This window comes from Phalangium opilio, unplaced genomic scaffold (genome assembly GCF_054372755.1).
Source record: "Phalangium opilio isolate 3A_F unplaced genomic scaffold, DU_Popi_V2 ptg000077l_1, whole genome shotgun sequence".
NCBI lineage: Eukaryota > Metazoa > Arthropoda > Arachnida > Opiliones > Phalangiidae > Phalangium > Phalangium opilio.
The window spans coordinates 2,428,727-2,442,252 of NW_028324185.1; the positions used below are offsets into that span (position 1 = coordinate 2,428,727).

Below are 13,526 nucleotides of genomic sequence, written 5' to 3' on the forward strand. Positions count from 1 at the left end.
AGCCAAAAAATTAAGTGAAATATTTTCAATTAAATGACACGTTCATAAAATAAGCATTAATAAATTAACGTAGGTCTATATTGGCCACCTTAAAATATAACTTTCAAAATGATAAGTGTGCACAGACACCGATATACACTAAGTGTAATAGGGACTTCGCAGTACTACCTCATGCTGCCCAAAAAAATGGGCGTTAAAATACGAAAAACGGCTTACAATATAAAAAAGAAAGCGGAGTTTAGCTTTTAGTTTTCGCAGTATAACATGCGCGATGGGGAATTGTACTGTTCTGGCTCATCCCCTTTGAAAATCAATCCAAAAGCCGAAATGTTTGAAAACTCTAATGGTAAATTAAATCAAGTGCGCCTAAAACATATTGTTATCTTCTACTCCATTATCATAACTAGGGTTAAGATGTAGGCTATGGTTACATCTAGATTAATAATGGAGGGGCTTACACCAAAGGTTAACGCTTCTTCTTATCACTTAAACCCCAGTAGCACTGCCGAAGCAGGGCCTACATGGTCGGCTTTGTGTGTTACCGACGAGTTGGTTAAAAGTCACTAATAAGTCGGGAGAGTAAGGGTTTGAAAGTCGAAATGTCCGCCTGGAGGGACGATGGCCCGCCGGTTTTCCTACTGTTTTGAGGCTACTATAAAACGACTGTTGGCCGACTATATGTCGGCGTCATTATGCCTACCTAAAGCCGCGCTCAATCCGACGATTTCGCGGCTTTTTAGTATAGGAACGGTAAATCGTCGGTAAAGGGCTGGTAGAGTAAGGGTTTGAGAGTCGAAATGTCCGCCCGGTGGGACGACGGCCCACTGGTTTACCGACTGTTATGAGGCGACTATAAAACGACTGTTGGCCGACTATAGGTAGGCGTCATTATGCCTACCTAAAGCCGCGCTCAATCCGACGATTTCGCGGCTTTTTAGTATAGGAACGGTAAATCGTCGGTAAAGGGCTGGTAGAGTAAGGGTTTGAGAATCGAAATGTCCGCCCGGTGGGACGACGGCCCACTGGTTTACCGACTGTTACGACACGAATGAAATACGACCCTCATCCAACACGTTTGAGAGTCGACTTAACCGCCTGTCAGCAAGAGGTCCGACGCTTTTGCGACGATCAAGCCTTAACTCGAGGCTTCATTCGCCTATAGTAAACGATACTGATACCAAGTATTGAAATTTCTTTAATACATTTTCAATGAAAATCACTTTAGAATTTGTACTTTGGTTATTTCAAGTAACATACAGGTTGAGCATCAATTATAACCAGGGTTGGCAAAAATTCGGATTTTTCTTGAAAAAGGCACTGGCATGGTTTTTTGCTGGTTTAAACCGGATTTTATTGGATTTATCTGGCTTTTTTTAAACTACTCTCTAGTGCTTAATTTTAGCACTTCTTTTTACATTTAGTGCGCTAGATGTCTTCTGCTAGGCCGAATCATTTTTATTGTACATAAAAGTTGATAAAACTATAGACATTTCCCTTAGAGATGAGTAGGGACCCTGATTTAATCGGCATTTTTCAGTCTAACCCGACCCATATCAGGTCGGAAAATCCTAGGTCGGGTTGGGTGAGAAAATTACTTAAAATGTTTTGCTGGTCGGGTCGGGTAGGGTTATCATACAGTCTACCCGGGTAGACATTTTTATTATCTTCAATAGGGCAGGGTTGTGCCCGTTATGCTTTTTTGTGATCTTCAATAGGGCAGGGTCGGGCCCGGGTAGGCTTTTTTGTGATCTTCGATAGGGCAGGGTCTGATAAAGATTTTTCTAAACGCGCGGTCCGACCCAAAAATTTAGCGTTGCGAAAAATTCAACTCAGTCTCACGAGTTTCGGGTGGGGCAGTGGGAGGAGGGCGCGTCAAAATAACCCACAATGTATGGGAATCGACCATTTCGATGAAATAAAGAGGTAAAGACATGTGGGTCAAACGTTTCCTTCCATCTCACTTTATGGTGCCTGCGCTGTACTCTATTATTACATTTTTTGAAAAATCCACTGGATTTTTCATCGTGGTTTAAACCGGTTTAATCCAGTCGGACAAAACCGGACTGGATACCAGCGTGCCAACCCTGATTATAACAATTTCAAATATTAAACAATGTATTCGATATTACACGACTAGTCGAATGGAAATATTAGCTCCCTAGCTAATTGGTTTTAACCAAAAGTAAAATTTTTCAGGGCGAATATAATATTTAAATCAATTAAAGCATTTATTAATATTCATTGTTAATATCTTCGATGTGGCCAGTTACTATCTCTTAAATTACAAAAATCTTTATGAAAAATATACAGGGTTGCCACGGAATTTTCAGAACAAAATTCCCGGACTTTTCCAGGTTTTCCCTGACTTTTTTCTCAGATTTTCCTAGACCTTTTAGGCGGTAGGGTAAATTTTTACAGCACGTTTTAAGTGCTTATAATTAAATAAACTCGATCTACATTAATTTTTCCAATGTATTTGTTGCACCAAAATGAATAAGAATCATTTTAACTATAAATAACAGTCTTAAGAGCTTTTTTGAAGGCATTTACTTTATAAAAACAATTCTAGACATTTTTAAGGATTGCTCATGGAGTTTTCTGTGTTAAGAGAGGATAAGAGGAAACTTTCATTACTCTTTCAATAAATACTTTTACCGACTAAAATCAAGTTCCCAGAATTTGCTAAAATTTTTAAAATTTCCCGACTTTTCCCTGACCTTTTGGCCCATTTTTAAATTCCCTGACTTTTCCAGGATATCCAGGTACTGTGGCAACCCTGATATACACTTACAGATTTTTTTAAGGAAAAAGAAAAACATACAATTTTAAAGGGTATTATTTCACACATTTTTCTCTTAAAATGTTTGAAACCGCAAAACAATTCTGTAACTAAAAAAAAATTGAGATCTATTTTGGAATTGAGTATTATTTTCACAACCAAAAAGCTTTAATATATAAGGTTTTTGATTTCCAAGCGCCCCAAAGCACTTGCTTCTTTTATATTCAAACAAATAAACTGAAAGTATACATAAACGTTTAAGTTTTGGTTTCACTTTATAGGGTGTGGTTCCCAGCAGATGAGAAGCTAGGTAAAAAAGCAAAGGCTTATGCATAAAACTGGCTCTAAAAGGTAGATAAATTGATAATTCAATAACAAAATTCAAACCTTACGTTTTAGTTTATATAGTGTGACAAAGAACCTTAGCGATGAAATTCAAGGTTAGCAAGCCTAGAACTAATCATTTTCGACCACAAAAATCTCGTTGAAACATTCTGACGACCCAGCCGCGTCAGAGATACTGGAAAGGCTAACTTGCTTTCGCACTAGCAGCGCCCTCTTCGATGATGACGTGCATGGCGTTATCTTAGTTACGCCAATAGAACAGAGGCGTGTCACCTGACCCGAGAAATTACAGGAGGGAAAATTCAAACTAGAAAATCAGATGTGTTTTCTTGCTTTGCAGTTTTTTTGTAACGTTATGTTTCTAGTGTTGCCAAAAATATAGTATTATCAACTTCTGCTTGTGGGTCGAAATATAGTATAAGTTAAATATATAACAAAAAAAATTTGGTGGCATATGTGGAATAGTAAAAGTCAAACAAACCGTCCCACGGAAAAAGAAGGCCTATACAACAACTTAGTTTTTCATTTTACTCTTTTTAAACGTGACAATACCGACTAGCGGGAAGGAGTTGGTAATCAATTGGCAAAAATGGGTTACATGTTTAGGACGGTAGGCAAGCCTACTTCAAACCACCACAGTTCCAACAGTCGGATAAATGTCGGTTACTAAACGGCCTAAGAATAACTTTGCTTTTAATTTTTCTCGTCTTAAACGTCACAATAACGACTAGCGCGAGGGAGTTGGTAATCAATTGGCAAAAAATGTGTTGGAATTCTTTAGACGGTAGGCAAGCCTACTTTAAACCATCTCAGTTCCAACTGTCGGATAAATGTTGGTTACTAAACGGCCTAAGCATAACTTTGCTTTAAAATTTACTCTTCTTAAACGTCACAATACCGACTAGCGCGAGAGAGTCGGTAATCAATTGGCAAAAAATAAGTTGGAATTTTCTAGACGGTAGGCAAGCCTACTATAAACCATCTCAGTTCCAACTGTCAGATAGATGTCGGCGTTGCCAACTAAAAGAAGTAGTCGGCTTCATGAGTCGGAAAAGTATCGGAATAAGCATGGTACAGCTGACTGGACCGTAAACCGACTATTCGACCTTTAACCGACTGTTATGCGGAAGGCTTGTGCTACTGGGGAAGCTACTCAACATTAGCAAAAGAACAGGATAGACTGTCGATTGAAATCCGGTCTCCCTTGGAATCCGCAATTGATTTCATACCAGCAGTAGCGAGATATTGAAAGGCAAGAGAAAACTGGTTTACACTGTTAAAAAAATGGAACTGTTTGACACCTTTAAAGGTGTTTCCTAATGCATCCCCAGCAGCACCCCTATTGGTGTTTAAAAGCACCATTCGAGAGGATGTCAATACGCACCTTTGAAAACGGTGCGAAATAATACCTTCTCTGAAGGTGCTTTTTATATCCTGTGAGGTGTTTTAATCACTTTGAATAGCGGTGTATATTAATACCAGAAAAAGTGTTAATAAACCCTTTAAGAAAAGGTCTTTTTGAGACTAATTTGGTGTTTTTTAATTCCATTGACGTTGGTGCTTTTTAATTCCTGTTAGGTTTAAAACATCACCCTTAATAGAGGTTTATAATTATACCAGAAAGGTGTCTATAGACTCTTAATTTCTTAAAAGGTGTTTTTTGAAATAATTGTTTTTCAAAACACATGAGTTACCATAGATTAGTCTTTCAAAATAGCTGCTCAAATCCAGTGGATTAAGGGTAAACGTTTTTTCTGCTGTAAGCCTTATTCAACCGTGTAAGAATTGATACGCGTGCGAAATGGTTACTTTTAACCTTTACTGTATATCCTCAATAGTTCTTTTTAAGGACCTGATTTATATCATTCAAAAGTGTATTTAATTTTCTGCTCACTGTGAACCGTCAAGACCTCCTCAAAGACACACGAATTCATGGAATCAAACCGAACAACGCTTACCAAAATCTTTAAATGTAGCATTCAGTGTAACTAGGAAAGTTTAATTTCACGTTTACACTGCATATAAATGCAGTAAAGCTGAATTAAAAAGTAAACACCAAATTTAAAATATTAATATAAAAGATGTTCTTGGAATATTGAAATGAAACAGAGCTTTTTAGCTACAAAACTACAAAATGAATCGCAATGCCGAAACATACTAAATATTTTCATTTAATATTCTACAATAAGAAAATGTTATGGTTTTGTAAGAGATAATTTTATCCTAGTCGCTTTATATTAACTTTGATATGCGCATAGTGTTTTGATTCAGATGCAATCTTCATTACTCATTCTATATAAACTTTCACTTGTGTCGTTCCGATGAAAGAAGATTATATTAAATAATTAAATAAATATAAATGATATTAATTTTTATAATCGTCAGTATTTTACCTTAATTCTAGATAAGTGGTTTTAAGAAACATTATTCTTAAAATTATTTTAAAAATAGCTATTGTTGACGTTTGGCTTCTAGCGTAAACCGTTTTCACAAATTTTGGAAATTTAGAGTATATAAGGCGATTGATTGACAAATGGTAAGAATAAGCGCTATTGCGTGAACCTTTGGTCGAGGCTCTGCCATTGGGAGGCTAGTCGTTTCTCGTAACTTAAGACGATCGCGCGTACATCTTAATCCGAACGATGATAATGGAGTAGTAGCCAATGTTTCAGATCGGCGAGTAAGTGGTAAACACAGAAGACTATATGATGGTGTTGTTAGAAGCCAATAAGTACAGATAAACGTGTATGTCGTATATACCATTAGAAAAACAAGTGTGGAGATTGTGTAATGAAGTAGAATTTTTACCTCTCCGAGTGACGATGACGTCACGGAGAGGTATTGCACTGGACGTGTCTGTGTGTCTGTCTGTCACCGTGTTCGCGGTTGGCAAATCGAAGCAAACAGGTTTGCAATTTCCGGACCGCGTTCGCAGTATACAGAAATTCGAAAAATGTTACTTCGTTCCTATATCCAACTTATTTAACGTCAATCATTAACTATCCGTTACACCTTCATCTACTGTCTAATCACCAATTGTTTCACCCAATGCCAACCGGTATTTAATGGCTTCTAACAAGAACACCATGCAATAGTCTTCCGTGTACACCACATACGCCACACGCGGCGAGCGGCTAGGGTTACGAGAAACGTCTAGCCTCCCAATGGCAGAACTTCCACCAAACGTTCACGCAATTGCGCATTTTCTTACCTCTTAGTGTGAATCATTCACCTTTTATGCCCTTAATTTACAAAGGTTCTGATATAGGTGTTCCCCAGAAGTATAACGTTAAGGATAGCTACGATTAAAATTATTTTAGGAATTAAGTTTCTTAAACCGACTTAACTATAATTAACGTAAAATACTGACTATTAAAATAATTAATATCACTTATATTTATTTAATTATTTAAGATCAACTTCTTTCTTTGGAGTAACAAAAGTGAGAGTTTATATAGAACGAGTAATGAAGATTGCATCTGAATCAAAACGCTACACATATCAAAGTTAATATAAAGCGAGTAGGATGAAAAGATATCTTATAAAACGATAATATTTTCTTTTTGCAGAATATTAAATGGAAATATTTTAAATATTTTTCGGCATTACGATTCTTTTAGCAGTTGTGTAGCTATAAATTTCTGTTTCATCTCAGACACACAGATACGTACAGTGTAATACCTCTCCGTGACGTCATCGTCACTCGGAGAGATAAAAACCTGTTTCAAGGGGAAATTAAAGTATTTTTTATGAATTACTCTAATTCCAAGACATTCCAGCATATTGAACTCTTCGAGAATTATTTTTCAATGATTGAAAAATCAAAATAAGTATGAATTCCTTCAAATATTTGGTATAAGGTAGTCCAAAGCAATTTTTTAAATCTTTGGGATATTTTTAGGATGCTTCACCCTGCAGGTAGAATTAATAGGTGATTTCCCTCTATGGTCATATCAAAAACCTTTCACTTAAAAAACACCATGTCAGCCAAAAAGTGTTAAGTAAAGCCCAAAGGTGTTTATTAGCACCATTCCAACAGATTTTTATTAAAAACAATATTTCCGTTTTTAAAAAAATTTGTTAAGGGTCAATTAACACCTAAAGGTGTTTATACGTACCATTGAATCACCATTTCCTTACAAAATACCTAAAAAGAGTCAACTAGCACCTTTTTACGGAGAAAACACCATCTCATTTAAAAACACTCTAATAAACACCTCAAGGTATTTCCGAACACCAATGAAACACCTTTTTTTCTAACAGTGTGGACATTCAATTCGTTCTTGATGCTTACGCACTGGTTATGTATATTGTATCATATATAGGAAAGTCTCAGAGAGGGATGTCTTTGCTTCTGCGCGAAGCTTCTAAACAGGCAAAAAATGATAAATGTACAGTAAAACAGAAGTTGAAACTAATTGCTAATCAGTTCTTGAATGCCCACGAGGTAAGCGCTCAGGAAGCGGCTTAAGGCTCGTTTTCAATCAAAAGCAAATGCGCTTCAAGCTTTTGCTTCTGTGGGAAAAAAAATCGTGAATGATATCGCCGCGCTGGCGCGTGAGAGAAAACCAAAACGCGCAAACATAGAGGTCGTTTTCATTCTAGCTTTAAAGCGCGCGGTACGGACGTCACGTGATAGTGGGAGGCGGGCCCTGATTAAATTAAAACAAATATGGCGGTCACTTCCAGGAGACGACGTTATTTAATTCAGAAGAAATTACTATTAATACAATTGTATTATGCAATTACCTTAAATGCCAAGAAAAAATATAAACGTAAGAGATGGTGGGTACACCCTATTTGGAGGAAACGAAGTGTCGAAGGACATTATAATACTCTGGTATGTAAATATGTTATTCCTGACATGAGCCTTGAAATATTTGTTAACAGTAGTTACATGTTGAATTTCTTATTGTTTAAACTTAATTAGATGAGAACTATGAGAAAAACAGATGGAAAAAAGTTTTCAAATTTTACGAGAATGGAACCAAAATTATTTGATAAACTTTTGGAGTTGGTATCATCTCATCTGAAGAAAAATCCTCCTGGTCGAAAAACAATTACCCCAGGAGAAAGACTTGCGCTTACGTTGCGGTATATCTTAATAATAATTTTAATCGACATTGTATTAATATATAGTGAAGTCCACCCATGTAATAATTTGATTTCAAAATTAGATATTTGGCTACTGGAGATGGATTTGACTCCATGGCATATGCCTTCCGCCTTGGAAAAACTACAACTCACAACATCATTAAAGAAACCTGTCAGGCCCTTTGGGATGTTCTCCAACCTATGTATTTAGCAGTAAGAATTGTTTTGAATATAGAAATCCCTTTTCAAAATTATAATTATAATAAAATCTTTAGCAACCCACGGAAGATATTTGGAATATGGCCGAAGCCGAGTTTCGCACACGATGGAATTATCCTACATGTTGCGGTGCCGTTGACGGCAAGCATGTAATGATTCAACAACCGTCAAACAGTGGAACCTTGTATTATAATTATAAAGTAAGCCTTTCAAGGTGGTGAAAAGTATATGTAGGCCTATATTCAAAATTTTGTATAATTATTGTGATTCTTTTGGTCAGAGTTTCAACTCCATAGTTTTGATGGCAGTCGTAGATGCTAAATACAGGTTCCTCGTTGTCGATGTTGGTGGATATGGGTCCCATTCTGATGGTGGCATATTTAAATCGTCCTCTTTTGGACAAGCTGTTGAGAATAACGAAGCTGAATTTCCACCGCGTCATTTTGCCAAACACCAACATAATTTCTCCTCACGTACTTGTCGGAGATGATGCATTCCAATTATTACCCAATTTCATGAAACCCTATTCTCGAGATGGTCGTCTTTCAAATTCTCAAATGATTTTCAACTATCGGTTAAGTAGAGCTAGGTATATATTATATTAATATTTAAATATTTTAGTTTTGCATTAAATATGTCCACATTTTCAGGAGGTGCAGTGAAAATGCATTTGGCATACTAGCTACACGTTGGAGGGTCTTCCGAAGACCCCTTCTTTTGAAACCAACAAATGTTGATAAAGTTATTCGAGCCTGTGTAGTTTTACACAATTTTTTGCTAATCGAAGAAGAAAAGTTGCAACAAAAACAGTATTGTCCAAATGACTTTGCCGATGTTGTTGATAAAACAGGAAAAATTGTTAAAGGCAAATGGCATGATAAACTGAGAGCTGACCCAGCGAAAGCATTTCAAATGCCAAAGGCTACATCAGCAAGAAATTACAGCAGGAAAGTGGCCGAGATTAGGAATAATTATGCGAAATATTTTGAAGGAGCAGGCAGCGTAGACTGGCAATGGGATTTGAAGGGTGTAAAAAAACCGACTGATGAATTAGATCATAAAATTTTATTAAAATATTTGCTAAACTTAATTGTTGTCTTCAATATAATTTATTATGATGTCAATTACATCTCTTTCACATCGGCGTCGTTTCCTGGGATCAACATCTCTCAATAAACTTGCCGCATAATCAGCGAATGCTGTTGCTGAATCATCAGGCTTATTCAATTGTTTGAAATTAAACATATATTAATTATAAGATAAGATCAAATATATCAAATCAAAAGTCAAGAAAAACTAATTATTTTCTCAGAAATAGTTTCGGTTCATTCATAAAATTCAGTGAGAATGGCTTTCAAAATATAAGCATATTTTTAGAGATAAATGCATATACATCAGTCTGTTCCAAATGTGTTTTGTTTGAAAATTATGGAAAATGTGTTTTGTTTGAAAATTATGGAAAATGTGTTTTGTTTGAAAATTATGGAAAATGTGTTTTGTTTGAAAATTATGGAAAATGTGTTTCATAATTTTCTGCAGAATATTTGCTGATAATTATTTTAAATACGAACTTATTACATTCCGCCAAGGCTTCTAAAACTGAAGAAGGTGGAATGGAATGATAATCCTTCTTTTTTTTCGATTTTTCTGCAGCTCTGTCATACATCTGTTTCCTTTTGGCCACACTAATTTTCTCACTACTGGCTTCTTCCGAACTCTTTGATTCCCCTGAGTTTATTTTTGACGATCCAGGGGTTGGGTTATTGAGGTCCTGAATCTCATTATCGTCTTCGTGATCCGAGATTTCCTCGTTCACAGTGAATTCTTTACCCATGAATGAGCAAGTGAATGTCCCAGAATCTCCACCCGCAGCCTTGGGCAATGTCGAGGAAATTTCTTCCTCCGTACTCTTGGTCGAGTTATCTTCCACATTCAATTTGGCAGTGGAGAAATTGGAGATAGTGCTAACAATAATATACGATAGTACTATTATTAAAAACCTCACAAATATATAACAGGGTTTGGTTCTGGTTAGAAAAGTTTGTGTTTGAAAGGACAACGGTGAAAGTGTGGAAAGTTCTAGGCTACTTAATATTATACATACGGTCTCCTTTTAACTATGTCTTTTAGAAACATCAACATTTTAAAATAAGGCCAGGTAATGGAATCTAAAAGTGAATCGTCGGCTTCTTGCCCACTCTTGGAGGTTGTCGCAAGGTGGTAATGATTTCGAAATGTGTCGAAACAAGACTTTCATTTCTTTTTGCAAAGATCCTCTAATGAATAAATTAAGTAACATTACTTAAAACTTATCGTTTAATAGGCAATTAATGTGTGTACTCACTTGACAACCCCAGTTCCATGGAAATTTTCTTCCAAGAGTTTTCTGTTAAGTCCCTATCTTTATACTCAACTAAGCCTCGGTTCCATATATTTGGATGGTTTTGTACTAAAGAAATCAGCGCCTCTTTCACTTCCGCTTCCTTCTTTTTCTCGCATTCTTTTTCTAATTTTAGAAGATCTTTCAACTCTTTTTTGTTTGGTGCCATTACCGTTTGATATCAAAATAAAATATCTAAAATCCTTTTATAAACCGCTGTCAATCGTCGATTTTCACCCTCGTCGTCCTAAACCCAACTGTGATTGGAGGCCTAGTAGTGACGTCAGAACATTTGTAGCTCCGATCGCGCAAAGCTCAAGCAAATATCTATCCTAAATAGATATGAGCTTTAACGAATATTGACGCAAAAGCGTGGTGTAGGAAGCTTCACGCTCACGCAAAAGCGGGAATGAAAACGGGTACCATTTTCGCTTACGCGTTTTGCTTGAATTTTTAAAGCAAAAGCGCGCTTTTTTACTGAGAAAAGCCTGATTGAAAACGAGCCTTTACTGTGGTTTACAAATTCCTGTGTCCAGGTGCAGTCGCGCCTGTGTTTTTATTAACACCAATGCCCCTGAAAATCGTGTACACATTCTTAAGAGTCAATCTGAAATTGAAGAACTACCAGCAGACAGTAATGATGTTTTTGCCTCAGGGATGCTAGAACATTATGTTCAAAGGCCAGAGGAACTAGAGGCAATAACGTTAGCTCAATTTGGTGCCTGGTACGAATATTCCGAAGCCCATAGAGTGACTAAAGCCGCCCACGATCATGTTGATGAGGGAGAGAGCAATGAAGTTGAAGCTTGTGGTAAATGGCTGAAACTTAAAGATGGCTCAGGGTTTATCAGGAAACGTGGTTATTCTAAAATTATACGGTACAGAAGATTCAATTTGGAAAAAGATCCCGACAACTTTTATCGTGAACAAATAATGTTGTTTAAGCCCTGGCGCGATGAAATTAATGATATCTTGACGAAGAATATTAAATTGGAATATAAGCTTTGTCTCGAAACTATTAATCAAGTTAGGAAAGAATTTCATAACGAAATTGACGAAGAGGCCGTTGATCAGGCCGTAGCAGATTTTAAAAATGGGGAAATTGAAGTGGATATTACTAATATGCAGCCTGAATTAGAACATAGAAATGAAATTGATAGGTCTCTAGCTATGGATGATTCGGATTTTTTAATTAATATGGTTCAAGATTCTCTAGGAAATATCAATAGAGATATTGTGGATGGTAATGCTGGAAATACTGTTGCCCCTTCAATAACGTTAGTTAATGATTCAGAGTACAATGCACTTCTTAGAAAACTGAATTCTAAACAAAGAGAGATATATTACAATGTTTTGTATCATGTAAAAAGCAAAGAAACTCCGTTGCGCCTCTTTGTTACAGGGGGCGCTGGTGTTGGAAAAAGCCTTTTGATTAGTGCTATATTTGAATCTGTGTCAAGGTTTTACAACAAACAACCTGGAAGTAATCCATCGGAAGCGAAAGTTATCCGTTGCGCACCTACGGGCAAGGCTGCTTTTAATATATGTGGGGCAACTTTGCACAGTACGTTTAGTTTACCCGTTAGCCAATTTGCTGGAAATATATCGAGATTGGAAAGTGAAACTCTTCATAAATGTAGGCTACTATATGGACAAGTAAAATTAGTAATAATTGACGAAATTTCCATGGTTGGATTGAAAGTTTTTAATCGAGTAAACTCTAGATTGCAAGAGATTATGGGATGCCCTGATTATTTTGGTGGTGTGTCTGTCCTATTAGTTGGAGACTTTAACCAATTGAGACCAGTTTGCGATTATTTTGCGTTTCAACCCCAAAGTGAGACAGATAATCCGTACGCATCGTTAACTGGTAACCCAATATGGGAGCAATTTGAATTTGCTGAAATTGAGGAAATAATGAGACAAAAAGATGACAAAAGATTTGCAGAAGCTTTGAATAGGATGGCTGTGGGAAATATGACTCAGAACGATATTGACTTTTTTAGTAGTTTGGAAGTAAACACTGAACGTGTACCCCCGAAAGAGGCGATACACCTTTTCGCCACTAATGCGGAAGTAAACCAATTCAATCAAGTCAAACTTTTAAACATGAATACGGAAAAGGCTGTTTCAGTTTCAGTGGATGTTGTAAATGGTGACCTTACTAGTGAAGTTAAAAAAAACATTCTGTCCCAAATTGGAACCTTAGCAACGTCTGATACGTATGGTCTACCCAAAGAATTGACTCTTGCGTGTGGTGCAAGGTATATGATGACCAACAATGTTGACACTTCTGACGGACTAACAAACGGTGCGACCGGTTGGTTAAGAAAGATAGAGTATGGTACTAATAGGCTCGGGGAGAAAATCCCGTTCAGGGTTTGGATTGAGTTTGACGATTCTAAAGTTGGGAAAATGTTGAGAATAAAGTGTCGTGGTTTACATGTGAATAATAGTTTTAATGTTTCTTGGACGCCTGTTGAAAAGGTCATTAAAGCATTTAATAGAAAATGGAGACAAAACAATGTTTCAGTTTCGAGGAAACAATTTCCTTTGGTTATTTCTGAGGCGATTACGATACATAAAAGCCAGGGTGATACGTACTCATCGATAGTCGTGCATTGTAAGGCTACAAGGAAATTATAAAGAGCGCATTTATATGTGGCATGTAGTAGAGCAAAGACCGCTTCCGGTTTATATATTGATGGT

The 13,526-nt window shown here is 36.6% G+C and overlaps 1 protein-coding gene across 1 annotated transcript; it reads right to left on the reverse strand.

The window, feature by feature from the left end:
- Positions 1–9,523: 9,523 nt before the first annotated feature.
- LOC149656743 (uncharacterized) lies at positions 9,524–10,663 on the reverse strand. Its single transcript, XM_089844616.1, has 3 exons — positions 10,542–10,663; positions 10,005–10,401; positions 9,524–9,655 (listed from the first exon to the last, which is right to left on the reverse strand). The coding sequence occupies exons 1-3, from the start codon at positions 10,577–10,579 to the stop codon at positions 9,524–9,526; spliced, it is 567 nt and encodes a 188-aa protein (XP_089700742.1). The 5' UTR covers positions 10,580–10,663.
- Between the last annotated feature and the right edge of the window lie 2,863 nt (positions 10,664–13,526).

Coding starts and splice junctions, on each gene's coding strand:
- LOC149656743 (XM_089844616.1), bottom strand. CDS start 10,579: ATGTTGATGTTTCTAAAAGACATAGTTAAAAGGAGACC. Junction 10,402..10,541: donor GACATAGTTAAAAGGAGACC/GTATGTATAATA, acceptor TATTATTGTTAG/CACTATCTCCAATTTCTCCA. Junction 9,656..10,004: donor TGGCGGAATGTAATAAGTTC/GTATTTAAAATA, acceptor CAATTGAATAAG/CCTGATGATTCAGCAACAGC.